The sequence below is a fragment of the Prinia subflava genome, chromosome 19 (assembly GCF_021018805.1).
Source record: "Prinia subflava isolate CZ2003 ecotype Zambia chromosome 19, Cam_Psub_1.2, whole genome shotgun sequence".
NCBI lineage: Eukaryota > Metazoa > Chordata > Aves > Passeriformes > Cisticolidae > Prinia > Prinia subflava.
Genome location: NC_086265.1, coordinates 12,276,140 through 12,303,996, shown reverse-complemented (window position 1 = coordinate 12,303,996; position 27,857 = coordinate 12,276,140). Strand labels below are relative to the sequence as shown.

General features: G+C 50.0%; 2 protein-coding genes across 6 annotated transcripts; one reads left to right on the top strand and one right to left on the bottom strand.

The window, feature by feature from the left end:
- Positions 1-157: 157 nt before the first annotated feature.
- ASCC2 (activating signal cointegrator 1 complex subunit 2) lies at positions 158-24,597 on the top strand. Of its 5 annotated transcripts, none has more exons than XM_063415780.1 (19): positions 158-310; positions 2,642-2,735; positions 4,227-4,385; positions 4,726-4,896; positions 6,811-6,940; positions 8,743-8,810; positions 9,248-9,358; positions 10,205-10,317; positions 11,311-11,385; positions 11,920-12,027; positions 13,070-13,138; positions 13,763-13,837; positions 14,239-14,416; positions 14,984-15,198; positions 16,672-16,791; positions 20,429-20,650; positions 22,312-22,420; positions 22,917-22,993; positions 23,739-24,597. In XM_063415780.1, the coding sequence occupies exons 2-19, from the start codon at positions 2,655-2,657 to the stop codon at positions 23,905-23,907; spliced, it is 2,250 nt and encodes a 749-aa protein (XP_063271850.1). In that variant the 5' UTR covers positions 158-310; positions 2,642-2,654; the 3' UTR covers positions 23,908-24,597. The 5 variants fall into 5 exon arrangements, with proteins under 5 accessions (XP_063271850.1, XP_063271854.1, XP_063271852.1 ...); XM_063415784.1 differs by having other exon boundaries at positions 265-288; XM_063415782.1 differs by having other exon boundaries at positions 272-331.
- Positions 24,598-26,331: 1,734 nt separating this feature from the next.
- On the bottom strand, positions 26,332-27,855 carry LOC134560053 (cytochrome b-c1 complex subunit 9). The gene is made up of 2 exons (XM_063415541.1): positions 27,677-27,855; positions 26,332-26,577 (listed from the first exon to the last, which is right to left on the bottom strand). The coding sequence occupies exons 1-2, from the start codon at positions 27,815-27,817 to the stop codon at positions 26,539-26,541; spliced, it is 180 nt and encodes a 59-aa protein (XP_063271611.1). The 5' UTR covers positions 27,818-27,855; the 3' UTR covers positions 26,332-26,538.
- Between the last annotated feature and the right edge of the window lie 2 nt (positions 27,856-27,857).

The following is a 27,857-nucleotide window of genomic DNA, read 5'->3' as shown; positions in this document are numbered from 1 at the left end:
GACAACCCCAGACTGTAACTGCCCCAGCCCCGCGGCTGCAGCCGAGCCGGAGGGCGGGAGGGGTTTGGGGCTCAGCCCGCCCGTTCGGTCCCTGCAGCACCGCCCGAGCCCGGCTCCCGCCCTCGGATCCACGGCCGGACCGGAGCCGGGCCGGTGCCGCCCCTCGGATCCACGGCCGGGCCGGAGCCGGGCCGGTGCCGCGGCCGGGGCGGAGCCGCAGCGGGCCCCGCCCAGCCCGGCAGTTCCGCTCGGGGCCGGAAGCAGTGCCCGGCCACGGAAGCGTAGCGGGTCCGGGGGGACGCGTGTGCCGGTACCGGGGGACGCGTGTGCGGTACCGGGGCTCGGGCGGCTGTGGCGGGGTTGGGTTGGCGTGGGCGGCAGCGGCGGGGCAGGGCCCGGTGCCACAGGGACAGGGTCCGGGCAGGGGACGTGGCCGCGGGGGCGGCGGGAGCGGCAGGGCCCGGGTTAACCGGCGGTGTTGGGTTAACTGAGGGCGTCTGGCCGCGGGGCAGGGCCGAGGTGACAGAGCTGGGGGTGTCACCTGGAGAACAGAAGGCTCCAGGGAGAGCTCAGAGCCCCTGCCAGGGCCTAAAGGGGCTCCAGGAGAGCTGGGGAGGGACTGGGGACAAGGGATGGAGGGACAGGACACAGGGAATGGCTTCCACTGCCAGACGGCAGGGATGGATGGGATATTGGGCAGGAATTGTTCCCTGGGAGGGTGGGCAGGCCCTGGCACAGGGTGCCCAGAGCAGCTGTGGCTGTCCCTGGATCCCTGGCAGTGCCCAAGGCCAGGCTGGACAGGGCTTGGAGCAGCCTGGGACAGTGGAAGGTGTCCCTGCCCATGGCAGGGGTGGGATGGGATGAGCTTTAAGGTCCCTTCCAGCATAAACCATTCCATGAATCCAGGGAAAGCTGCAGCTTTCCCTGTGCCAGCTGTGCTGTGTGGCTGCCTCATCCTCGGCAGTGTCACCTCACCCCGCATGTCCCCGTGGATGTGCACATCAGTGGGAATTGCAGGGCAGGGATTGTTTCTGGCGCTGGGAAAATAATTTTCCCTGGAAAAACCTGGGAAAGTAAGTTTCCCTGGAAAAATAAGTTTCCCTAGTTCATTGTGTTCTTTGTCTCTTCCTGTACCTGAAATCAGAGGGCACAACAGATTAATTGTGGTCTTGTGGTTTAGACCAAAGTTCCTTGTGGGGGGAAAAGTTCCTGAGAGTGATCAGGAATAATCCTCTGTTGAGGTTATCCCATACTCAGATTTATTCTCTCTTGCTGAACAAGCTTTTGGGCAGGGCTTCTGTCTCTTCCAGGGTGTTTTTGACTTGGACTGGAGATTTTGGTGCCTTCCAGGCTTGAAATGAGACACTTGGCATTTGTTTCTGTGTTACAAACATGCATTTCTATGTGCAGCTTTCAGAATGACTCTAAAAATTTTAAGAGCCAAATTAAATATATGATGAAACTGAACTGAAAGCCAACTTGGCTTAGTTGGATTTTTTTTTTCTGAAGTAATTGTTTATCATAAAATAATAGTTGCTCATGTCAACATTCTAATTTTTAAACTCCCCTGGAAAGACAGAATTATTTTTAATTTTCTAAGCTGTGGGTATTGCTGTTGCTGTGCTGTATTATTTTAATTGAGCTCTAAAATGTTAGATTAGAGAATTTTTTGCCTATATCCATAGGTGACAAATTTATGGAACGAAAAATGATATTTTTTCACTTGCTGTCCAAACCATGACCCCACTCCCGAGTCAGAGTTGTTCAGCTTTAGAGACACTGCTCTTGTTTTAATTGTTATTCAGCCCAGGCAATGTGACTGCAATTAAACGTGCATCTGAGGAATGTGTGGCCTTCTTAATAAGAACATAACTTTTTAGTACCATTTTGCAAAATTCATAACTCCTGAAAGAATTAAAAAGCTCTGTTAACCTGCAATTTTCAATTTTTGTAAACTTTTGATTTCTTTAACAATGCCTGGAACATTCTTTCTATTGAGTTACTCTAATATTTGACTTACAGTTCATTTCAGGAAGTTGATTGAAACATTTCTGAGCCCACAAAAGCTGTTGAAGATGAAGCTGTGGTTTTGTGAGCATGTGGGAATTGGCAGGAGCGGGGAAGGCTTTTGTAGGCTCAGCCTGTGGCCCTTGTCTGGCTGAGCAGTGTGAGATTCTACACACAGGCACCAAAAATACCATTTTAAAGCACAGGCAAGGCTGTGTTTAGACTGTCCCTGCAGTTTGTGCTGTCAGGAGAGATACTGCAAGTGTTGAAAGAGGCTGCAAAGGCCAGAGTTCAGCACAGCTCTTCACCAGCCCAATTTAAATATCTAATTTCCGTATTAAACGGTGTCCCCAAATGCATTTTGTTGTCCTGGAAGATGTCTGTGGCCTTTCAGTAAGGAACATGGATGAAAGTTTAGCACCACATTGCAGATTTCCTCTGAGACACATCCAGGTGGCTCCTGGCTGTTCCCTCAGGATTTGGCATTTTGGTGGGGTATAAATTGCTTGGCATCAATGTATTCCCACTCGAGTGTGAGTGTGTGTTACAGCAGGGCTGCAGCCTCTTTTGTTCTGCCTTTGCCTGACCGACTTTGTAAAGTGCATCCTGTGCTGCTTTTGTTTGCTGAGCACAGGAACAACACCAGGATGCCAGCATTGCCTCTGGATGAGCTCCAGCTGACAGAAAGAGATCCCAAGACAGGGAAGCTGAGAACTTTACCAGCACTGGTGAGATCTGTTTTTCCTGAAAGACAAATACACCTTCAATAAATAATTTGTCTTATATTGTGGCTTTGTCTGGGATATGTGACAGGAATGTCTGGAGCTTTGTCAGGGAGGTTTAGGTGGAAAGCAGGAAAGGTTCTTCCCCCAGAGGTGCTGGCACTGCCCAGGCTCCCCAGGGAATGGGCACGGCCCCGAGGCTGCCACAGCTCCAGGAGCCTTTGGACAGCCCTGGCAGGGATGAACAGGGTGGGGCTGTTGTGGGCTCTGGGCAGGGACAGGGGCTGGGCTGGTCCCTGTGTGTCCCTTCCAACTCAGGACATTCTGTGAAATTTGTTCAGCCTGCTTGTTAAAGAAGCTTTTGTAAAGCTTTCAGATAGTTGAGATTTTATTTACCCACCATTAAAAAAACCCCAAACACAAGAACCAAACTTACTGTGTTCAACATCTGGAGGAAACTGTGTTTTCCCAGCACAACTCCTTCTCTTGAGTCTGTGACCCCTGCTGCAATGGAGAGATGCTCAGGGAGGTCTTGTAAGCTCTGCCTCAAGTTTAGCTCTGAGCTGTGGCACTGGGATCCATCTCTTGTGCCTTCACCTTGAGGAAACCAGAAAATTCAACCCACAGAAACCCTTTTCTCCCAGAAACAAGGCCTGGAGAGAGCCTTTTGGGTGTGTTGGAGGAGTGGGACTGTCAGTGTTGCTCACTCCCAAGGAACTTTACCCTGGGCACACGTCTGGGATGAGGCAGAGCCCAAACCTGCTGCTCATTGGAATTCTCCTTTTAGGGTGGGTGTATTTGGGCAAAGCCTGTTCAGTAACCCTTGGGATAGGTAGTGAAGTGCTTCTTTCTGTCTTTGATGGTTGTGTCAGTTTGAGTTCATGGAATATTGTGCAAGAACCAGTTCAGAGGAAGAAGAGAGAGTTCAAACGCCTGCCAGGTAGCTCCTGCTCTTTGTTTTGAAGGTGTGGGAGGATTGCTTTGTCAGGTTGTGGTTCAGAGAAAGCAAGGAGCAACATCTGCCAAATCATGTGAAAATGTTGCTCATAAAGATACAAACCCACTGCCTTGAAAAGGTAGAAAATGGAAGTCACCAGGGAATGGAATGTTTCTGTCATCAGGACTACAGTGACAGGACAAGGAGTAATTGGTTCAAAGTGAAATTTAGGTTTGATGGTGGAGAGGAATTATTCCCTGTGAAGGTGGGCAGGCCCTGGCACAGGGTGCCCAGAGCAGCTGTGGCTATCCCTGGATCCCTGGCAGTGCCCAAAGCCAGGTTGGATGGAGCTTGGGGATAGTGGAAGGTGTCCCTGCCCGTGACAGAGGTGGAACTGGAGGAGCTTTAAGGTCCCTTCCCACACAGATCATTCTGTGATTCTATAATGTCAAGTTGTATTAAAAGGTAACTTTGTGTTTCCTGGAATTCAGCAGATGGTAACTGCACATTCCTGTCGCTTGGGCTGGAGTTTTAATACAGTGTTTTTTGGCTTTCTGCAGCACCCAGAGATTAAAGCAGATCGGTCGTTCGTGCTGTACAAACCCCCTCCTACCATCAGAGACCCTGCCCTGGTGGAGGAATTCCTGGAGCGAGCAAAATTCATTGCAGATGACCTGAACTGGCTTCTGGCTTTGCCTCATGACAAATTCTGGTGCCAGGTAAATGTTGCTTTTCATCTGAAGATACAGCGTAAACATCTAGGTGCTTGTAAAAGCCATGAGCCTTACATCATTTTCATAGAGATTTGTTTATGCTTATTCTGTCACACAGGAAACATTTTAATTTCCATTGCTGCACCTTAGAATGCAAAGAAAGTATTTCCCTAAGGATTCTCCACTGTGAATTTTAAGAGTTGGCTTGTATTTGATGGATACAGGAGTCATTTTCATATGCCTGAGTGTTTTAAATTGCTTTAAATTTAACTGGGCTGCTCAGGAGCACAACCTATGAAGGTGTGACATTCCCTCCTTCCCATTTTCCTGCCTTTCTTTGTGCCAGGTGATATTTGATGAGAGCCTGCAGAAGTGTTTGGATTCCTACCTGCGCTCCGCCCCTCGCAAGTTCGATGTGCTGTGGGATTGCCATCCGGAGGTCAGTGAGCTGCAGAAATGCCTCCATCGGAGTGTCTTCCTCACATTCCTCAGGATGTCCACCCACAAGGAGTCCAAGGTAAATATTCCTATGCCTTGCAGGTGCTCCTACAAGATTGTATGACTTAGGGAAAAAGAGAATTAGAGAAATGAATCGTTTTTCTCCTCGCACAAGATTCCTCTCCCTGATGATTTTATCAGTTGGATTCTCTGTGTGGAGATGATAACACTCAGAGATGAAGTATCTGAACTATGCAGTGATTCCTTGGTTGATTGCCTGGGACTCCTTCCTGAGTAATAGCAGGTTATCCATGAGTAGGGGTTGGATATGTCGTGGTAAGAGGAGAGAGAGCACGTTGGCCTTTGTGTGGCCACATGGAAAAGGCTCTTCAGGCCACCAGTTCCTGAGCATTCACTCCCTCAGGGCCACGTGGTGCCACAAAATTCCTGCTAATTCTTGTCTCTCCTTGAACTTGCCCCAAGTTTTGGACATGCAGTGAAATTGCTCCGAATTACTGATATCTTGGCATCACCAGGCATTCAGCCTGGAGAGGAGAAGGCTCCAGGGAGAGCTCAGAGCCCCTGCCAGGGCCTAAAGGGGCTCCAGGAGAGCTGGAGAGGGACTGGGGACAAGGGATGGAGGGACAGGACACAGGGAATGGCTTCCACTGCCAGAGGGCAGGGATGGATGGGAGATTGGGCAGGAATTGTTCCCTGGGAGGGTGGGCAGGCCCTGGCACAGGGTGCCCAGAGCAGCCCCTGGATCCCTGGCAGTGTCCAAGGCCAGGTTGGACATTGGGGATTGGAGCAGCCCGGGACAGTGGAAGGGGTGGCATTACCCCATAGCAAGGGGTGACACTGGATGGGTTTTAAGGTCCCTTCCCACCCAACCCATTCTGAGTTTCTATAATTAAAAGCCATCCTCAGCATTAATTGTGTGAGTGCCACTCCCCTGTGGAGCTGTGGGATTTTCACCAGGGCTTGGGGCAGGATGAGTTTCACCTTGTGTTTCAGCAGTCACTCCCTGGAGCTCCTCATTGCTTCCTGATGTGTTAGAGCTGTGTTTTCTCTTGCTTATCACAGTGGTGACATTCAGGATGTTTAGAGGGAAAGGCCTGGGAGTGGAGGACTGGGACAGGAGCAGGATGAGGGAATGCTGGAGCCTGCAGCTGGCACCACTTCAGCAGCAGTACCCGACACCTCTGTGGTGTCTTTCATTGTAGGATCTGATTAAACCTCACCACCCCAGAGGCAGGCGAGCATTTGAAACCATTTTCTAGTTGAGTGATCTGCAGGGAATGAATAGTCCGTTGTCATGCAGGAGTCAGCAGGAGTTCTGGAAAGGGAACCTGGCCAGCACTGAGCCCCATCCCTCTGCTTCAGCAGGGACAATGTGCCCTGCCTTTCACTGCGATTGAAAACATTTGCTGTCACAGGCAAACTGGGCTTCTGAAAATCCAAAATCACATTGCAGCTGCCTGTTTCTCAGTGTCAGACAATGGAATTTTTCTCATCTAGAATTTTTTAAGAAATGCATTCAGTGTGAGGAGTTTTTGGCACAGTGTTCAGCAGTCAGCATGCAGAGCTGCAGTTCTGGGGTTTTTCCCTGCCTGTCCCTGATTCTGTGGTCTCTGGTGCTGGGTTCTGCTCTCCCAGGCTGTCCCTGTGCCTGGTTACTCATTTCTGCTCCTGAACTGAGCTGTTCTGGTGTCAGTCTGGGACCTGGCCACCTGTTAAGAAATTTTTAGTAAAACTTTTAGGTAGATTAATTCACCTCCTGGTGAAGGGATCAGTGGGGTGCCTGGTGTTGCAAGAATGTGGGAATAGATGGCTCCACAGAAGCTGTTTCAAGCAGAGTTGCTGCCTTCTGTGAACTAAATTCCTTAATACACCTTTGAGAGCTGTTTTTGCAGGTGTCATTATAATGCTGGAGTTACTGCAGAGCAAGATATGGATTATCCTTTAAATTCCCTTTTTTTCTCTGACTTTGTAGGATCATTTTATCACTCCCTCTGTCTTCGGAAAAATTATTTACAATAACTTCCTGTTCGATATCCCCAAGATTATGGATCTCTGTGTCCTTTTTGGGAAAGGAAATGGCCTCCTGCTCCAGAAGATGATTGGTCAGTAAAAGCCAAGGAACAACTTGCTACATTTAGGCTTTTGTTTGTATGACAGGTGGGGTTTATACCAGTGGAACTGCTCTGAAAATCTGTAATTTTTAGATCAGATTGTGCTTTCCTTTTTCCATGTGCACTTTGCTTGTTCCAAGGAAAGCTTCATGTCCTGCTTTGCTGCCCTGAGCTAGGCTCATGGTGTTAGACACAAACCCAGACTCAGTTGTTTCTTGTGCCAATTAAATGTGTCCTCAGCCCTTGTAAGAGGAATGTGGCACTCTGTAAAACGCTGGCAGAGACGGGAGAGGCTGAGGAGGGAGGAGTGTTGGAGATGGGCACAGTGCAGCTGTGAGTGCTGTTGTTCCCAGAGCTGGGAGCCAAGTGAAACATTCAGTGTGAGGTAACTGCTGCTGTGGGAAGTGGGAGAACCTGAAACTTCAATGCAGACATTGAAGTATCCAGAGCTTCCAAACCACAAACACTTCAGAGCCTTGCTCAAGCTGTGCTTATCCCTGGATTTCTGTGCCTGTACACATGGCCTTAGTGGCGAGTACACAGCGAGGAACATCCAGCCATGGATGCTGGGAGTGACGATGGAGCATATTGATTTAGCTTCTCTATTTATCCTGTGCTCCCTTCCCAATCCTGTGATCTTCAACATCACCTGGGCACCTGAGTGGAAGAATATCTACCCTTGGATTAAGTGAGCTCTTCCTGAATTCTAACCCACTTTGTCTGCAGCTCGTGGGATGAAGGTTTTCCATTGCATTGGTAGTTATTTTTGTCTCATTTCCAAGTTCACTAACATGAGAAGTGTTAGAGATCAGGTAGTGCAGACAGATTCCCAGCCAGAAAATCTTAGATAAACCTTTGCATTTTTAATCTTTTTATCCTTTTTACAGTAGCTTCTACTCTGAATTCTTCTGTTGACCCTCAGAGATGGAAAACAAGCATGGCAAGATAGATACTTCCCTTTCAGATGCAAAGCTTAGATTATCTATGTCTTAAAATATTCCAAAAAAACCCCTGAGTAATGAAACCTCCTTTGAATTATGCTCTGGAGTGCCACAGAATCATGCTGCATGCAGGCCACCAAGGATTTGCTCACCTGATTATTTCATTATGGCATGAGCAGTTCTGGTGTGTAATTCATAACTTCATAAACTTGAGGTTCTTCTCAGGGTGTAAATTTATCTGAAACTTGTCTCATAGCTCTGTCCTTGCTGGAGAAGGAATTAATTTTCTTAATTTTCATAATCTGAACAGTAATTTCCAGGAAAATAGGAGCCTTGGTGCTTACTTGGTGAGGATTTATGGTATGGCATTACTCAGTGGAGTATTTTGTAAAGATAATGGAGTCCTAGTAATATAATAGCAGGTTTTACTAAAGCCTCATTACCTTTAAGAAATATTCGGCAGCACATCTCCTGGCGTGTGCTGAACTGTTATCAGTAATTAAAAGTCAACTCCAGTTGTCAAATAAAGGAACTGGGGTTGTTCAGTGATAGTATTTGCATTATTCATTGATTCAGCCCCTGGAGCGTGAATCATCTGACATCTCATTTGCTCTGCTCTGGTGAGCATATTCCCACTGCTGGATCTCCAGTGGCTTTGGAGAGCCACTTTGGATGGATCAGCTTTTTGGGAGCAGGGCCTGTGCATGAGCTCAGGAGGGAGGGCTGTGTCCCACGTGGGCAGTAGGTGTGTCTGGGGGTGTCAGCAGTAACACAAGTACCATTTGCTGGTGCAGGTTTGCTCATTGGCATCAATGTCTGAACTGATGGAAACGCTCTCCTTTCCCTTTTCAGGAAACATCTTCACTCAGCAGCCCAGTTACTTCAGTGACCTCGATGAAACTCTGCCCACTGTCCTCCAGGTACTGCTTTCCTGCTGGGATTTCCTCTGGAAATGTGGCATGGCTTGGAGAGTGGAAAGGGGGCATTGTAGGTGGCAGAATGTATTTCATGAACTCGTGGAGTATCCTGAGTTGGAAGGGACCCACAAGGATCATCAAACCCAACCCCTGGCCCTGCACAGACACTCCAACAATCCCACTCATTGTCCAAACACTCCCTGAGCTCTGAACACTCTCTGGGGGAGGAACTTTCCCTACTATCCAGCCTAAACCTCCCCTGACTTGGCTGTTTCTTCCTTTCCCTAGTTTGCTAATGTGTGTCAGGGAGGTTTTGAGCCTTTATCTGAAATTATTACTTAATGACTCTTCTCTCCCACCTTCCTTCAGCTTGTGGCCTTCCCTGCTGTGTCCTGCTGCTGGCTGCTGTCTGTTAACACTGCCCTGTTCTCCTGATTTAGGTGTTCAACAATATTTTGCACAAGTGTGGTTTGCAGTGTGAAGGGGCCTCTGCTGAGCCCCAGAAACTGGAGGAGAAAGTCAGTGTGACTGCAGGGAACATGCCCCTCCAGGTAGGACTGAACTCTCTGTACTCCTGCACGCTGAACAGACCACAGGGGATCGTCCTGTTCCCAAAAGCTCCCACAGCTCCTGGTTCTGTGCCATTGTTGCACTCTGTTCCTGGGACACGCTGATAAAACCTTTCCACCATGAGCTGATTCATTTCAGTCATGTCCTTTGGAACATGGATAGTTTTAAACCTGGCAACTTTTTTGCTTAACCAGCTTATAAATAATGCAACAGAATATCTGACACAAGTCTCCACCTAACCCTGGCAGTGATAAGAGATGATTTTTTTTCCTTCAGAAATGTGTATTTTAACAACAGTGTAATTTAACTTCAATTAAGAGGGCTTTATGTGCTGGGGGCTGTACAAAGACAGTGAACCTCTACAAAACCTTAGTCTTTCAGTTTGTGTGTGGGAACAAACTGTCAGTTCAAGTTATGATTTATTGATAAATGACAGTTTGAAGCTATAATTTAGTGTGTCATTCAGTTTGTTTCAGCTGCCTTGGAAATGCAGCTTGCACTGGACCAGAGTGCTGAAAACATCCCTGTGATTCTCATGTTTCTGCTGTGCAGTGCTTCATGAAAAGTGTGGAGGGTGTATTGAGGGCAAAGCCACTGTCCAGAACAGGCTCTGATGAGGATTCTTATAATCTCACAGGATCTTTAATGAAAGCACACAGTTGGGATTGCATTATAGATCTTTAAAGGATAGGAAATTTAGGACAAATGTTGTTTCTGGTTTGTGGTTGATGCACTCTGTGCAGTCAGGAAGAGGCCTGGCCCCAATATTCTGTGTCCTGCTGGGAAAACTTGCCTGGCTCTTCCCTCAGTAACTCTTTCCCTCTCAGGAGCTGAAGGACATCGTGCTTTATTTATGTGACACCTGCACAACTCTGTGGGCCTTTCTTGATGTCTTTCCCTTGGCTTGCCAGACCTTCCAGAAACACGAGTTTTGTTTCAGGTATGTCTTGGAGTGCAGACAGAGCTTGTCCTGGCCATGTGAAAATACTGAATGTGGTACTGTGTCCTGTCCCTTTGTTAAATGAACAGACAGATTTAATGCAGAGGCTGCTGGGTTCTCTCTGACAGGAATGCAGTATAATAAATACATGGATATTGGGACGTGTGGATTTTCTGTTCTGTGTGTGTCATTATCTAGGAGTGATCCTAGAGCCAGGCATCCATGACAATTTCCAAAGTCAGTACTTGGTGTGTCCTGGAGAGGGTGGAGAGGGAACGTTATGGACAAAAAGAACTACCTGCTCTAGGACCCAAAGCAAGGGAAGCAGAAAGTATTTCAGGGAAATAGTTCTTCAGGGTCTGAAAACAAATGCCTTTGATGTTATGTCCAAGTTTTATGCTAGAGAATATCAATGAGGTTTGGCAAAAGCTGAGTGGCTGGGACAAGGTGACAGGGCACGAGAGGGAACGGCCTCTAGCTGTGCCAGGGGAGGGTCAGGTTGGGTATTAGGGAACATTTCTTCATGGAAAGGGCTGTCCAGCCCTGGCACAGCTGTCCGGGGAGTCCCCATCCCTGGAGGGATTTAACAGTTGGATGTGGCACAGGGGGACATGGGACAGCGGTGGCCTTGGCAGTGCTGGCTGGGTTGGACTCGGGGGGCTTTTGTTGGGGTGAGTGTTGGGTCTCTGCAGGCTGCAGATCTGTATTGGAGGTTTTTCTGGGTTAAGCAGATGGTTCTGATCAGCACCAGGATGTTTCTCAAATGCTTTTCTTTCCTACCTCTTCAAAGACCTCTCTGTGATTTCCTTAGAGTGCTGCTCTCTGTCTGTGGTGTGTTTGCTTGTATTTTGAGGCAAAAATACCAAAACGAGGTGATGCTCATGGGTACTGCTGGTGAGGAGGGTTTAATGAAATCAGCAATTTGTTCTGCCTTTTAGCAAATGGTCTTTGGAACCTCAGCTGACAGGTACAGGTTTCTTCCCCTTTGTACAGATTAGCTTCATTTTATGAATTGGCAATTCCTGAGCTGGAATCTGCAATCAAGAAGAGGCATTATGAAGATAACAGGTGAGAATTCCTGCAAAGGCTTCCTTTGCATCTTCAGTGAGACTTCCCAGGGCTTGGTTAAAAATTCACTTCATGCTGCTTTACCCATCCCTGAGGAGCCTGGCTTTTTTAATGCTGCTTCAAAGAGCTCTGGAGAGATGACTTCTGTAATTCCAAATTTTCCTGGGCAGTGGGATGACGAATCATTTTTAGCGCTGTGTAAGAAGAAATTTGATGGGAGGTGCATTCAAATTGTAACAAAGTGTGAGAACATGAATGATATCTCTGTGTAGCTCAATCTCAGTGTAAGGCACAGGCTGTGCTGCTACAGTGGGGATCTCGTATGGGGAGCTGCCAGGACAATTGGGATTGAAACCAGCTTTATTTGGAGCATGGATTTTCCTTAATGACCATGAAATGTGTCTAATATCTGGTCTTTGCAGCAGGGAAATTATTCTCCTAATGAAATTCTTCTTCTAGAGGATTAACTCTGGCATAAAGATGTGTTACAGGTTCTTGTGCTGACACCAACAGTGTCTTTTGCTCTCTCTGAAGTGTTTTTGCTGATTTGTGGAGGAGGATTTCACACTCCAGAAAGAAGATGATGGAAGTTTTTCACATCCTAATAAACCAAGTCTGTCTGCAGCCCATCCTAGAGAGCAGGTATTGGCACTTGGCTCTGTGCTACTTGATTGCTGTGTGGGAGATTGTTTCTCATCTACAAATTTACTGGAGAAAACAAACACAAACTGCTGTTTGTGTTGTGATTGTAGCCAAAGGCTTGGCTAAGGTCAGATTCTGTTGTCCTGTGTATCAGGAATGCTCCAGATGGAGCTGTTTGGTGCAGAGTCTCTGTGGTGAGCTGGGTCCAATGAGCTTTCTGACCCCGGTGTGTGGCTTGTGCAAACTTTGATCATGTGTAACACCTTGAAACCTGATTGCGACCTTCCAGGACCTGGAGGACCCAACAGTAGAGATGGAGAGAGACTGTTTCTAGGGGCTTGGAGTGACAGGACAAGGGGAATGGCTTCCCACAGACAGAGGGCAGGGATACTGGGAAGAAATCGTTCCCTGGGAGGGTGGTGAGGCCCTGGCACAGGGTGCCCAGAGAAGCTGAGCATCTCTGGCAGTGTCCAAGGCCAGGTTGGACAGGGCTTGGAGCAACCTGGGGTAGTGGAAGGTGTTCCTGCCCATGGCAGAGGGTGGAACTGGATGGGCTTTAAGGTCCCTTCCCACCAAAAGGTGCATTGGAATAAGGCTTGGAGCCTCAGCAGCACCCAGGGGATTGGGCACTGAGGCTGCAATGGGAGTTTGCTTGGCAGGTGTTCTTGCACAGGTGAGCACAAACTTTCTGGAAAGTTCACTGGTATAATCCTAAGACATCATGAAGGCACAATTACAAAAGCTCTACACACCCTTTTCTGCTCACTGCAAGTCAGAGGCATCAAACTATTTCTAAAGTCTGTCTGAAAATTTGTAATTCTAGGCGTGATACGGCTTTAAGTCTGAGTGCCGAAATGTTTGTTGAAGCCTTAAAAACCACTGGCTTCCATTTGACTCTTTGCTCCTGTGAAAGCCAAATGTGGCCTGAAATCTCTTTTCAAATGAGGCTTTCCCTTGGTGTGTAAATGTGAGTGGCTTGGCTGGTGGGGCCAAACCTTGGCAGGCTAACCTCTGAGTGTTCACTGTGCTGTGTTTCCTGCAGCTGTGAGAACATTCAGCCATTTATTGAGGAATTTCTGCAGATCTTCACCTCGGTGCTTCAGGAAAGGAGGTGAGTCTGGCTGACAAGAGGCCCGAGGGGGGCTCAGCTCTGTTCTCAGCCATTCTTTACAGCAGAATTGCCTGAGGCAGCATTACGAGGCATTTGGGAGTCAGAAATCGTTGTAAGTTGTGGGGAGAAGTGCAGTGAGAGGATTTCAGCCTGCAGCACAGACCCTGGCACTGAGAAATGCTGTTCTTCACTCCCTTTAATCCAGCCTCTCAAAGAAGAGAAGAGCAATTTAGCCATTAGCTCCCTTGACAAGTTAGGCTGTTATTACTGATCTGTGCTTTCCAACTGGGCTGACCAGACCAGGAAAATATTAAACACTAATAATGCTGGAGATGCAAAGGAAGTGGCAGAACTGGGAATTCCATCTTGTCCTCCTGCCCATGCTGGCATTCTGAGCACGTTCACATAGTAAAGCAGAGATTTTCCCTGTAATGCAGCACTGGGTTCCAGCCCTCACACCTGAGGAGTGTTGCTGTGGGGTAGTGGGACCAAAATCAGGCATGGCTGGAATCCAGCATTGGGTGAGAGGTTCTCTGTTCCTATCTGAGCACTGAGGCAGTCAGAGAGGCACAGTAGTGCTAATTAATTGAGCTCCACTGATTAAACTTGCTCCTGTGTTTTCAGATTTCTCCGTGACTACGACGAGCTGTTCCCTGTTGAGGATGACGTGAGTCTGCTCCAGCAGGCATCCTCTGCACTGTATCCTTGGGCTTTGCACGCTGGCTGCTCTTGGATTCCTTCAAACCAGCAATGTTTCTACCTCTGGTTAAGCTGCATGACTGGCAAAGAGTACTGGGAAGCTTTCCCTTAAAAAAAAAAAAAATGAAAGGGAGGAATTGTTGCCCAGGCTGCTCCATCCCTGGAAGTGTCCAAGGCCAGGCTGGACGGGGCTTGGAGCAACCTGTTCTAATGGAAGCTGTCCTTGCCCATGGCAGGGTGTGGGACAAGATGAGCTTTAAGGTCCCTTCCCACCCAAACCATTCAGTGGTTTTGTGAGTGTTGGTGTAGGCACAGATTACACACTGCTGACAATCCCGTAGTTACTTCCAGGTGATCCCTGAACATGTGCATCCAGGACTGTCCTTAATGCTGTGCTCTAGAGATGAGACCAGGACAGCCTACATCCTCCAGGCAGTGGAAAGTGCCTGGGAAGGGGTAGGCAGGAAAAAAGGACAAACTGTTAAAGATGCAGCAGCATCCAATGGAGCTTCAGCAATAGCAGAGAGAACCCCCGAGGACAGGGAGGATCCGGGGGCTGCGTGTGCCCTGGAGGATGAGGTGGGTACAGCTCTGTGGTGGGACTGGGCTCTGCTCTTCCTGGGGGTTCTGCTCTTCCTGGCCTTCCTGTCTCTGTGAGGACAGGCTTGATTTGCTCAGCTTTGGGGACAACATGAGATTTAGTGTCATTTCTGACCTTTGCTGGATTTCCATGCAGCCTTGGGAAATGAGAAATGAAGCTACACCTGAATCCTGAGTTATCTCTGAGCAAATTGCTTCCAGCTCCCATGGCTTGGGTTTTCCCTTGCTGGGGATTATTCAGATACTCTGCTTTATCCCTGCAGTCCACGTGCATATTTTTGAAATGCGGAGCTCACCTGTTATTTGAGGAAGGGATTCTCCAGGGTGTCCTTGCTGGCTCAGGGACTGGCACAAGTAGCTGTGTGCCCAAATCTGTGTCAGAAACCTTGTGTAGTTTAAAGAGCTGATTTCTCTTTTGGCTCCAGTTTTTGACTTGCGTGTTTAAACCCTGGCAGCCCAGAGTGCTGCTGTCCCTGTATTCCTGTGCACACTGTCTGCCCTCAGCCCTGCCCTCCCAGTGCCACCAGTTGTGTTTGGTGTCTGCAGTGTGCTGGTGCAGCAGCTGCCCCCGCTGCCTGCGTGTCCGGTGTGGAGCTGGACTCCCTGATCTCCCAAGTGAAGGATCTGCTGCCAGACCTGGGAGAAGGATTCATCCTGGCCTGCCTGGAGGAGTATGGATACGACACAGAGCAGGTGATCAACAACATCCTGGAAGATAAGCTGGTGCCACACCTGGATAAGCTGGACCGAAGGATGCAAAGGTGTGGGACAACCTCTGGTTGTTTCTGTCTCAGTTATTCTCACTGAAGGCTCAACACTTTTGGAACTCTTAGAATTTGTATATTTGGGGTAGAGAACTGCAGTGACAGCTTCTCATTGTCACCTGTCACCAGTTTTCTGCCCTCCTTGTGTCCCTGCAGAGGAGTGGGACTTTGCTGCTCAGTGTTGGAGTAGAGCAGGTGCTGGATTGTGTTTTGTGACAGGGGACAAAACCACTTGTTCATGAAATGCTAGAATAAGGACAGGACAGGACAGATTGCCTTCAAAAGTTATTTTGCTGCAGCATTTGTTGTCACAGGTGTGAAAATCCCAGTTGTCCTGTAGGAAAGGGCATCTTCAGAGAAGCCAGTTCAGCTGGAATTCAACCCACAGGGTCAAATATGGTTATTTAACAGGCTGCTGTTTTGTGAGTGAAGATAGGACAATTCAGATCCATTTTTATGTTTCCTCTGACAAACTTGCCTGGTTTTTCCTGCTTTCCTGGATTGGACAAGGGATGGAGGGTTTATAGCTGGCAGGATTGAGATGTTGGAGTTTGTCTGCAGCTGTGAGTGTGTGTTTGTGCTGCACCAGCAGTTCCTGACAGAGCATCAGGAAGTGAATGTGCTGTTTGTTCACATTTCATGGAGTTATGGGCAGACTGTCTCACTGTTGCATTAAAGGAAAGCATCTTTATCGGGAAAATGATGTAAAAAAATCTTAGTTTTGCAACAATCTTTGTGTTCCTGCAGTCAGATCTGCTGACTTTGGCACAACTGGTGCAGGACGGGCTTTAGGAAGGATTGGTTTTTCTGCAAAGCCAGCAGTTCCATAAGATAGAGCTGTTTTTTTTCTTTCTGCCTTTTGCATCTTGAAACAAAGCTGCTGGTTCGATAGGAAATGTCGAATTCTGACCCCTGCTGATTTATGGGGGAGCACAGCAGCATTTGCTGCCCAGCTGAGCTGTCTGCACCACCAGAATGAATGTCAAAAGTACAGTCTTTTGACTTACAAGTTGAACAAACATAAACCTGGAACCCTGAGAAAGATTTAACTAGGGAGATAAATATCTTGAAATCAGCAGCAACAAATTATTGGAATTTTTTCCAGCCTGTAATTCATCACACTTAGTGTTTGTCTTCACTGAGTCACTGTGTTGAGACCAGGCAGTCTGTAGAATATTCTGTTGTCCTGCATGGTTTGATAGACTCTGAAATGAACAGAAGAATTTTCTCTTGGCTTTCTGTGAGTTACTTTAGTTTCCCCTCAAATCCAAGCTTTGGGAAGTGCCCTGCTTGTGCCAGGGCGTGGCTGGGAAGGGAAGGAGTTGTGCCCTGTGGCTCAGCCAGCACCTCTTGGTGTGCTTGGGATCATTTTGGGACTGACAAAGGATAAACCAAGGGCTTAGGGAAGGAAGAGGATTTCTCTTCCTCCCTTCACTTTTATTTTTATTCTCTCTCCTTGTTTTTTAACAGACAGCTGAAGCCAGACCCTACCCCTCTGGTCAGCTCTCGCTGTAACGTTTTCCAGAACGATGAGTTTGATGTTTTCAGTAGGGATGCAGTGGATGTGTCTCGGATCCAGAAAGGCAAGAGGTGAGTGTTGGCAGCCAGTCATTAACTCTGCCTGTCAGGAGGAACAAACACCTTGGAACCTGCACATTTATCTCTCCTAAAAACCTCCTGCAGGAATGTTTTGGCGAGGAGGGGAAAGCTTATCAAAAAATGTTTCCTACCTGTTTGTCTGGGAAAGTAAAAGGAAATATTATGAGGGGGTTGGTTTCCTTTAGTGTTTTTCCTAATTGGCTTTCCTGTGTCTGCTGTTGGAGATTGCTCTGCCAAGCTCATTTGTAATGTCAGGCTCTTGTTCCTTGGGCTTAATGTTAAACTTGCACTGAACAACAAACCTTGAAAAGCACCATCCCTGAGCCTGGGATTGTGACTCAGAGCTGAGAATAACTAATGGTTTGATTTAGAGCCAAGGGGAGATTCAATATCCATCTACTTCAACTTCTGGTAACATTCAGTGCCTTCGACTACTTCTGTTGTTCCTGCTGCTGTAAAGCTTTCTGCAGAAGGGCACTTGGGTTTGTGGAGTAGTTCTGGTTGGGAGGGACCTGTAAAGGTCATTTAGTCAATCTGCCTGCAATGAGCAGGGATCCCCCTGCCATGAGCAGAGATTTCTACAAAGCCCCACCAGTGTTCACTCTGCTTTCTGCCCAGCTGGATGTGTGGTGCTGGCTCCCACTGATGTCAGCTCTACAGTGTGGTTCCCTTGTTACAGATGATTTTAAAACATATCACAGAATCATGGAATGGTTTGGGTTGGAAGGAACTTGAAGGCTCATCTCATTCCACTCCCTGCCATGGGCAGGGACTCCTTTCACTAGACTTTAAATCCCTCCTCTAACCAGCCAAGTGTGATCTTAATGTTGGGATGTATTTACCCAGCAGATAACTGAAAGTCTGGCTGGAGTTGGAGCCACATGACCTGAGAGCTCCCAGTTAAGGTTTTGGTTGCAAAGTTGCATCAAACTCTAGGAGAAAACCACTTTTGTACCCCAGTCCAGTGGCCCAGCTCCTCAGAGCAGTGCCACAGTGCTGATCCTGTCCTGGCTGAGCAAGAAAGGAATTTCTCTTTTCTCTGGCCAAGGCCATGACTTTTATTGTGTCCATAGCTGAGAATTCACAGGCAGAACCTTTCTCCTCATGGTGGTGCCTTGCTCTGTGAGACAGGTGCATTGTACAGGTGTGCTGGGTTCTCCCTCTTTCCCAAAGCCTTGCACAGATGTGCTGGGTTCTCCCTCTTTCCCAAAGCCTTGCACAGATGTGCTGGGTTCTCCCTCTTTCCCAAAGCCTTGCACAGATGTGCTGGGTTCTCCCTCTTTCCCAAAGCCTTGCTGCAGCAGCTGGTCAAGGCCAGAGAGCCCTGAGTTCAGCACAGAGCATCCAGTGGCTGAAATATCCTGCTGGGGGCTCCCTCTGCAGATCACTTGGAGAGCTTTGGAAGCTGTAAATCATGCCTGAGCTGGGCTCTGGGATCTGCTCCCATGGCACTGCTCCCCAGCAGTGCCTTCTCTCCAGGGGCACCATCACTCCTGGAGAAGTTCTCCTCTCTCCTGCTGTAGCTATGTGACCTCTTGGGGTTATCCTCTCGCTGCTGCTCTTCCTGGTGTTGTTTGCCTCTCTTCTGGGAAGACTCTGCAGGATTCCAGACATATTAGTTGTGGTCTGAGTAGTTTAAAACCTGGAGATCAGCAGTGCCCAAAGATGACCTTATCCAACTGAATCCAAGGAAAAGCTGCAGTAGCTTGTCTCCAGGATTTAATACTCAACACTGATGGTTCACCCCAGTGTTGGAGTAACAGGGCTCTCCAAGTTTAGTCTGAGATCTGCTTTGGATTTGAAGTCTATCAAATATTTAAATTTTTTCCCCCTTCTAAATACCTTTTACCCACCAAATTCTCTTGTGTTTGGGGTGCTGTTGCTAAGCCTGGTGTCACCATAATGCCTGAAGAGCCAGAGCAAGTTGTTCTGGCCACTCTCAGCAGTTTGGGGCAGGGATTGTCCTTGAGAAAGAGAGATCCAGCCAGGAGGGAATCAAACACAAGGAAATGAATGTGCCAACAGAGACTCTGCTGATCCTGAAAAGTGATGGCACTTGTCTGTGCCTGCCCAGCCCTAGCTGTCAGCTGAATCTGTCTCCTGAAGCCAGAGCATGTCCTGAGCTCTGGGACTAGAGGAGCTTTCCCTCTGTTTTTCCTGGGATTGGTGCCCAGACCATTTCACGCAGCTCCTCTGCAGTCATCAGACCAGCTCGACAGGAAGCAATTAGCAGGACTGGGTTCAGCCTCAGCTGAGCTCCCACTGGAGGTGTTATCCCCGGGATCCCCATGGGTGAGCTCACCACGGGCTTGGGAGGGCATTGTGCAGCCTGTGCAGGCAGTGAGTCATGGCAGAGAGGGAACCACCTCCAGCTGTAAACTTCCTTTGTTTTGAGATTCCAAACGAAAATCGGGGCTGCTGGATCACATTCCCCTCAGTCTGTCCCTTCCTGAGTCACTGCCACTGCCTTGCACTGTTCCTTTCTCTGCTAAAATCCACTGACACCGTGTCCTCCTGGGAATGCTGGACAGCAGAACCCCCCATTGATTTGCTCTAAATATGTACTTGACTGTTCTGAAAAGTGGGACTTCAGAGCTTATGTTTGTGCAGCTTGAGACACTCAGCAGCTGCTTTTTAATCCCTCTGTTTCTTGGTCTTCCCTTCTTTAAAATGACTATCATTTACTTGCCTTCTAAATATAAAAAACGAACCCTTGCAGTGCTCTGAGAGGTTGAATCACAATCACTCTCTACTGTTTTGTTCTTTGCCTTGGGAGTTGTGTTTATTCTCGTCCTCACCTGCAGTGGTTATTTTTTGGATCTCCCCATCTACATTTGTCCTTTTCCCCTCACATTTGTGCTCCATGCACCTTGGCCAAGTTTCATCTGGAATAGAATTGCATTTGGCCTCCTGTGAAGGCCTCCTTTCTGTCTGAAGTGACAGTGGGGGTCTCCAATTCCTGCTCTTTTTTAGGGGCCAAACAGCCCTGGTAGAAATGACCTCCCCTGGATCCAGCCCTGGGTGCAGCACAGGCAGGACCTGGAGCTGCTGGAGTGGGACCAGAGGAGGCACCAGGATGAGCAGAGGGATGGAACAGCTCTGCTGTGTGGGAAGGCTGGGAGAAATAGGATTGTCCAGCCTGAAGAGAAAGCTTTGAGATGACCTAATTGTGGCCTTGCAGCACCTGAAGGGGCTGACAAGAAAGATGGAAGAGAAACTGTTTAGAAGGGCTTGGAAGGACAGGACACGGGGAATGGCTTCCCACTGTCAGAGGGCAGGCATGGATGGGATATTGGGCAGGAATTGTTCCCTGGGAGGGTGAGCAGGCCCTGGCACAGGGTGCCCAGAGCAGCTGTGGCTGCCCCTGGATCCCTGGCAGTGTCCAAGGCCAGGCTGGACAGGGCTTGGAGCAGCCTGGGACAGTGGAAAGTGTGAGGGTGGACTGAGATGAGCTTTAAGATCCCTTCCAGCCCAAAGCATTCCCTGATTCTATAAACCAGCAGGCCAATAGGTGGGGTGAGGGGGCCCTGCAGCACTGGGGATGAGACATTCCACGGAGTAACAGGGGAAAAGCAGCTGCAGGGGAAGGCTTTGACCCGCTGCCTTTTCCTGCGCTGTTCCCGGGCAGGAGGGAGAAGGACACGACCCGCAGCCTGGTGAATGACAAGCGCCTGGTGGCGGAGCAGAGGCAGCGCTACAGCCAGTACAGCGTGGTGCTGGAGGAGCTGCCCCTGCAGCCGGGGACAGCACAGCCCTACGAGGACTACGAGGACGAGTACGACGACACCTACGACGGGAACCAAGTGGGCGCCAACGACGCTGACTCGGATGATGAGCTCATCGCCAGGAGGTGAGTGCAGAGGGGAGGGAACCACGGCAGAGTCACCACGGCATTCCCTGGTGCTCTGGGCTCTGTTCCTCCAGGAGAGCTTCAAACCACCCCTTTCTCTGTTTTCTCTGTGATGTGTGAGGAGGAAGGTTTGGGTCTCCCTTCTCCTGTGGTTGGGGAGTCTTCCCGTGGCACACTGTTCCTTGAACAGAAAGTGATTGCACCCTTGAGGCAAAGAGCCTCCATGAACAGTGGCTTTCCATAAATACAAACTCAATTCCTAGCCAAACAATTCCTAAACTTCAAGAATGTGTTGCAAAGGAAAACAGAGTGTGCCCAGGAAGTTCTTCAGCTTCCACTCGGCCTTTGCCTCAATTAATCAGCAAATCCTTATGTGGAAACTTGTACTCAGCAGTGTTTCTCCTTAGGGAAACTACCCTGCAGCAGGGAAAAACAGCTTGGAAAATCAGTGGAACTGTGCAACTTAAAATGGCTGGTTAGCAAAGGAAAACTTTAAAATTTGGGAAAATTTACAACCAGACTTCTCCCTGCCAATCCCTCTGAGTGCTGACAGCAGGAATTGAGTTCCTGGTGGGCTGCACAGCACTCTGCACCATGACTGCACACAATTAGCTTTTGGGAAGCAAAGGGTTACTGGGGATGGAGGCTGGGGAATATTTCAGAAAACACATGGTTTAAAAGCTGGTTTAACATTTCTAAAAGTGGCCTTTTGAATTGTCATGTATTATGAAGATGTCACCATTCCTAACCTCAAACCAAATAGAAGTGTTGAGGCTCTTTTGTGTCTTTTTACCCCCTCCTAAAGTGTTGAGAAGCTTCAGTATAAATCCCTTTTTTGTTTTTCCTGTAAGAATATGGCACCCAGGTGTTTTCCCCTCTTCCAGGTCTCACTGCCCCTAGAAACAATTAGAGCATGTCACTGCTGCAAACCGGATCTGTTGGTTTAACATAACAAAGGCTTTTCTGGTTTTACATTTATTTCTTTGGCAGTGGAATGGTGGGTCTGAATTCCAATGGAATTTAAACACAGACATGTATTTACGTTAAAGAAGAGTTACAGGCATGTGGTAAATTCTTCCTCCACTCCCAGGCCCTTTGCTCTGCATGTTCAGAGTGATTCATAAAGCCTGATGGATTTCTCCAGGGATTTCCCCCTGTAGGGAGCTGGGACACAGCAATGGAACTGGGGCTCCCTGGATAGCCCTGACCACTCAGAGGCTTTGGAGCACAGCACTGGCTGAGCATTAATGGATCTGTCCAAATTTGTCTTGTACAACAGAGGCTCCCTGTCTGCTGAGCTAAAGCCTTGTGGCTGTGTCTGGATGCCCATTTCCCAAAGGAAGCAGTTGTTTCTGTGGAGAAATTCCTTGTGAGGTTTCGGGGTTGTTTTTTTTTAACTATTATTATTATTACTATTTTCAGTGACAATTTCATAGTGAACATTCCCCAGTGGAGAGTGTGTGCTTGTTAATTGCCCATGGGAATGTGGCATTAACTGCTGGATCTCTTGGGGTTTTTTTGTTCAGGAAAATGAAGTCCATTAAGTCTGTAGAGTCTCATCTTTTTAAGGACATAATGGAAATCAAAAAGGATGTGCTGTTCAGAGAAGTGTTTGTGGCTGTGCTGTTTTCTTTTCTAACTATTTGTGTCTTAATTCCCAGGCCATTCACAATTCCTCAGGTCTTGAGGCCTAAAGGACAGGAGGAAGGACAGGAGACGGAGGAAGAGGATGAAGAGGAGGAGGAGGAAGCTGAAAAGGAAAGAACAAAGGTGACATTTAGCTGGAGTTGCATTAAGATTTACCACATGTATTCCCTGCTTCACCTGCAGGTGATGTGGAGCAGATTTCCTGTTGCAGAGAGGGAATCTTTGAGCAGCAGCAGGGGCTGAGCTGCTGTTCAACGCTGCTGGGCTGTGCTGTGTTCCCAAGGAGAGCTCTCCACTGCTTCCTGGCCTATCTGCTGGAGCAGTGACACTTCCTCCGTGGGGAGCTTTAATCTGCTTTATCCCAGAGACAGACAGTGGCAGCAGAGCACTCTGAGGGTCACTGACACTCGTTCCCATGGGTGTGCTGGGAGTAGCCATGGTGTGGGAAGGTTTTCAGGCAGGTTTTGTGCCACTGTTTGTTTACAGTCCCTGACACCAATCCCACTGATCCAGAGGTACTGAATCAGGAATTGACTCTGTTCCCAACAGAATCCTCTCCTCTCCAGGCTTGTGCTCGGTGCTGATGGGTTTCCTGACCTGTTCCCTTGCCTCCCTGTAGGACCACTTTGTGCAGGACCCGGCGGTGCTGCGGGAGAGGGCTGAGGCCCGGCGCCAGGCGTTCCTTGCCAGGAAGGGGTAAGCAGGGATCTCCCTCTGCCCTGCAGCTGCTTTGCTGCTGATTGGAACTGTTGAGGGTGTTCCTGCTCCTTGACGTTCCTGTGGGGCAGGGTCCTACCACAGTGGGGTGAACTTCCTCGCCCACCCTTTACTTTACTGATGGTTGTTTTATGCCATTGAAAAGGGGTACGCTTGGCATGGAATCATGGAGTGGTTTGGGTGGGAAGGGACCTTAAGACCATCTTGTTCCACCCCAGCAATGGGCAGGGACACCTCCCACTGTCCCAGGCTGCTCCAAGCCCTGTCCAGCCTGGCCTTGGACACTTCCAGGGATCCAGGGACAGCCACAGCTGCTCTGGGCACCCTGTGCCAGGGCCTGCCCACCCTCCCAGGGAACAATTCCTGCCCAATACCCAATCTAAATCTCCCCTTTTCCAGCATAAAGCCATTCCCCCTTGTCCTGTCACTCCAAGCATCAGAACCCTGTGCAAAACAGGATGTTGGAGTGCACAGCTTCCAGAGCTCCAACAGCTCCCACAGGGATTTTGGGACAGTTTCATGGCTGTTTTCAGCTGATGGGCTCAGTGTGTGGAAGGACACAGTGGTGGTGTGGCTGATGCTGCTCCTGGGCTGCTGTGGGAGCCCTGGGATGAGCCGAGGCCTGAGGCTGAACCCCTCACACCCCGCTGTTTGTGGGGATCTGGGATTTCATCCCCAGGAGTGCAGGGTGCCTGTTGTGATGTCGTTTCTCTGTGTCCTCCAGGCACAAGCACGACAGCTCTGCCGTGGTTGGGAATGCCAAGGGCCACGGGCAGAACCGGGAGACGGTGCAGGAGCGCAGGAAGAAGGAAGCAAACAAAAGCACGAGAGCCAACCACAACCGCCGGGCCATGGCCGACAGGAAGCGCAGCAAGGGCATGATCCCTTCCTGAGCAGCTCCTGGGGCTGCCCCTGCCCAGGAGGGGGCTCCTTTCCTCGGCATTCCCTTCGCTCGGGGGATGGATGTTGTGTGCAGTACCCGGGCTCACGCGGGGCTGCATTCCCTGTGGGAGTGCTGCCCTGGCTGTGTGTGCCAGTGGCTGCACCCAATACATGGCACAGGCTGCAGCAGCCATTCCTGCCCTTTTGTACTATTTATAATTCGCAGAGTTTTATTTTCATACTGGCTCCTTGTGCCCTCCCTGCCCACCTTGGCGTGGGCAGCTCCAAGAGCACAGCTTCCATGGACATGCCTTATCCTGAACTTGAGTTACAGATTTTCCCAAGTTGGAAGGGCCCACGGGGATCACTGAGTCCCACTCCTGTCCCTGCCCAGACCCCCCAACAGCCCCACCCTGTTCATCCCTGGCAGCGCTGTCCAAAGGCTCCTGGAGCTGTGGCAGCCTTGGGGCCGTGCCCATTCCCTGGGGAGCCTGGGCAGTGCCAGCACCTCTGGGGGAAGAACCTTTCCTGATCTCCACCTAAACCTCCTGACACAGCTCTGTGCTGGCAGAGGAAGGCTCAGGCTACTCCCACTGCCAACAAACCCACAGAGGTTCAGGTGAGTGAGACCTTACGGATTTCTGTCCCTTGAGTGAGGGCTGCGAAAATGGATGGTACAAATAAAAGATGTAGATGTCTTAGTTGGTTTTTTTAGGCCCTTACAGGCAGTATTGATGAACTTCCTGGTATCCAATTAGGCTTTGCTTGGTTAATTTACTGGTTAATGTGCCCTGAGTGCTGTCTCCCCACCACGCTGTATTTCCTTGCACTGCAGCAGTGCCTGTGGCTGTCACCCCCACAGTGAGAAAATCAGCAGAGGCTGTGCTGCAGGGCAATCCCAATGCTGCAGGAGCAGTGGGGTGGTAAAGTGGTAGTAGGGTGTAGTAAGGTCCACGCTTTGGTGCCTAGTGTTGTGCAGAGGGCAGGAATGTGACTGGAGCTGCTGTGGGACTGTTTGCAGAGAGGCAGAAATGCAGCAGAACAGCCACTGCCATGAAATGAGGGGAAGCCCTGAGTGCTGAGGAGATTTTGCTTTGCCTATCAGTGCTGCCCAAACCTCCCAAGGACAGGCATGGAAAAAGGAATTATTTTCGCCAGGATCCCCAGATGCTGTACCCAGGGAAATCCCCTGCTGGGATAACGCTGCTCTCCTGCAGCTCCTGCTCTCTGCACCGATGCTTCAGCTCCTCCCTGCTGCCCACTGCAGTGCTGTCCCCTCATCCTGTATTCAGCATTGGTTCTTGCTGCTCAGAGCCTGCAGCTCTCTCTGAGCTGCTCAGCCTGATGTGGAACAGCAGCAGGGCACAGGGAGCTGGCACTCACTCCAATGGGATTGTCCTAGGAAAGCTTAAACCTTTCTCTTAACCATCTCCATAAAGCACAGCTGGGACTGGGCCAGCTGTAGTTGGGTTTGGCTCCAAAAGCACAAGCGTTTAAGGGCTTGTTGTGTTTGCAGAGTAAATGTTTTACCCCCCTGGCACTCGTTTGCAAACCCCACAAAGCTGCTGTGAGCACTGGCTCTAATGGCTGTGCTGAAACTCCTCCTGATCAGTGAGAATGGACTGAGCAGGGAGGGATGGGGCTGGGCTGGGAGCCTGGGAGGAGGAGGAGTCACTGAGGCACATCTCCCTACAGAGACCTGAGAAATTAACTGAGTCACTACCTCAGAAAGGGCCCAAATGTCCCTTCCCATGTGGAAGGAAGTGTTTCACAGGGCCAGGCTCCTCAGGGAGAAGGGAATGCCTGCTCAGGGCGAGAGAAGGTTCAGAGGGGAGGAACTGGATGATGCTTAAGGTCCCTTCCCATCCAAACCATTCCTTGATTCCTCTGCCAGCTGCTGGGGGGAACTGAGTGATCCTCCAGCACCTTCCCTTGGGTTACTGGGATGGAGGCAAGTGTGTGACACACAAACCTGACACCCCTTCTGTTCCCTGAGCCATGGGGGAGCCAGAAGGCACAGGAATAATTAGGAAAGGGACCTCTCAAAGTTACAGCTGATCCCCTTCTCAGCCCAGCAGCGCACAGCACATTCCTCTGGCAGGGCAGGGCTGCAGCAGCACCTGCAGCTCTGAAAGGGGCCAGAACAGGAACTTCATCACGTCTGAGCTACAAAAGGTGCTGTGGATGAGCTTAAAGCCCCTTTTCCGAGGACAGAAGCAGCAGACAGCTACTCACCCTTCCCAGGCAGAAGCCAAGGGCTGTCATAAACTAAAAAAGTGCTTTCAAATCCATTTTAGGATGGATTAAGATGGATTTAAGATCCCTGACGGTGCCTCGGAACTAAGGAACAGGGCTGTTTTTAAAGATTCTCCAGCTTGCAGAGAAGGAGGAGGCACAAAAAGGCCAAAGGATGAGTGAGGTGAACACAGACACAGGACAGGACCAGGAGTTTTATTTGAACACTGAAGTTGAGTACAGCAGCAGAAGTCCTTGGTCCATGTGGCTTCACATCGTATCAGTAGGTGGCTGATGGAATCTGGCTCGGAGTTGTCCCATCAGGAATCCATTCCCAGTTTCAGGAGGCTGAATCCATCCCTGCAGTGCCTCTTGCCACCCCAGGCTGGCTCCTGCTGCTGAGCTGCTCAGTTCTCATACTTGTGCTTGATGTGTTTCCACAGTTTCTGCACGCAAAACAAGCAGGGGAAAAAAAATCAAGACATTTTAGGCAGCTTCCCAGTGGGGTTGGGATAACAGAACCCAAAATGCAGATTATCCTGCCCGGGGAGGTGGTGATGGAGTCTTGCACTGGATCTGGGGGACACAGGGATGCACACGGGGGCTCCCGGTTTCTGATCTGAACAGGGATTTTCCTTGCTGCAGAGATTTTCCTTCCCCTGTTCTGCTCTGGATCAGTGGCCCAGAGACACGGCCTTGAATTCCCACCCAGACTGGAGAGGGCAGTTCTGCTCCTGCACACAGGGGATGCACAGAACAATCCTATTCCTGGAATCATGGAATGGTTTGATTTGGGAGGGACCCTAAAGCCCATCCAGTGCCACCCCTGCCATGGCAGGGACACCTCCCACTGTCCCAGGCTGCTCCAAGCCCTGTCCAGCCTGGCCTTGGGCACTGCCAGGGATCCAGGCGCAGCCACAGCTGCTCTGGGCACCCTGTGCCAGGGCCTGCCCACCCTCCCTGGGAACAATTCCTGCCCAATATCCCATCCAGCCCTGCCCTCTGGCAGTGGAAGCCATTCCCTGTGTCCTGTCACTTCAGGCCCTTGTCCAAAGTCCTCTCATCTCCCGGAGCCTCTGCAGGCTCTGAGTTCTCCCCAGGCGTGCCTCGGTATCCTGCAGTCATCATCCCGTCACTGCTGTACTTAAGAACCTAAGGACGACTTGACCCCTTCCACCCACGGGTCACGCTGGGGACACCCGAGGCCACCAGCCCTTATCCCCTTCCTCCGCCAAGGGCAGATCGGCCAAGCCGGAGGACTGCAGAGCACAACAGAAGCTCCTTTTACCCCTCCCGCTCTTCTCTGCCTTGCACGCCCCTTCCAAGCGGCCAGAGAAGCCCAAGGACACCCCGAAGTCCCGACCATCGAGCGGCACGACAGCCGCGGAGCCCCCAGGGCGTGGCCGAGCCGCGCTGACCCTCAGCGAGTCCCGGGGCCGAGCCGCGGGCCCGGGGCTGCCGGGGCGGGGCCCAGCGGGGCCGGCCTGACCTTCAGCGCCGGGCCCGCGGCCGGGCAGCGCCGGCGGGACCTCACACAGCCCTTACCCCTTGGTTGAGCTGCTCGAAGAGCGCGTCCGCGCCCTGGTCGAAGACGCGCTCGAAGAGCACCGCGCCCAGCACGACCGTCAGCGCGAAGGTGGAGGTGCGGCGGAACAGCGACCCGTACACCTGCCGCAGCAGCGCCATCTTGGCCGCGTGCTCCGCGCCTGCGCCGCGGGGGCTGCCG

Coding starts and splice junctions, on each gene's coding strand:
- ASCC2 (XM_063415780.1), top strand. CDS start 2,655: ATGCCAGCATTGCCTCTGGATGAGCTCCAGCTGACAGAAAGAGATCCC. Junction 6,941..8,742: donor CCTGCTCCAGAAGATGATTG/GTCAGTAAAAGC, acceptor TTCCCTTTTCAG/GAAACATCTTCACTCAGCAG. Junction 16,792..20,428: donor CGGATCCAGAAAGGCAAGAG/GTGAGTGTTGGC, acceptor GTTCCCGGGCAG/GAGGGAGAAGGACACGACCC.
- LOC134560053 (XM_063415541.1), bottom strand. CDS start 27,817: ATGGCGCTGCTGCGGCAGGTGTACGGGTCGCTGTTCCGCCGCACCTCC. Junction 26,578..27,676: donor TCGAGCAGCTCAACCAAGGG/GTAAGGGCTGTG, acceptor TTTTGCGTGCAG/AAACTGTGGAAACACATCAA.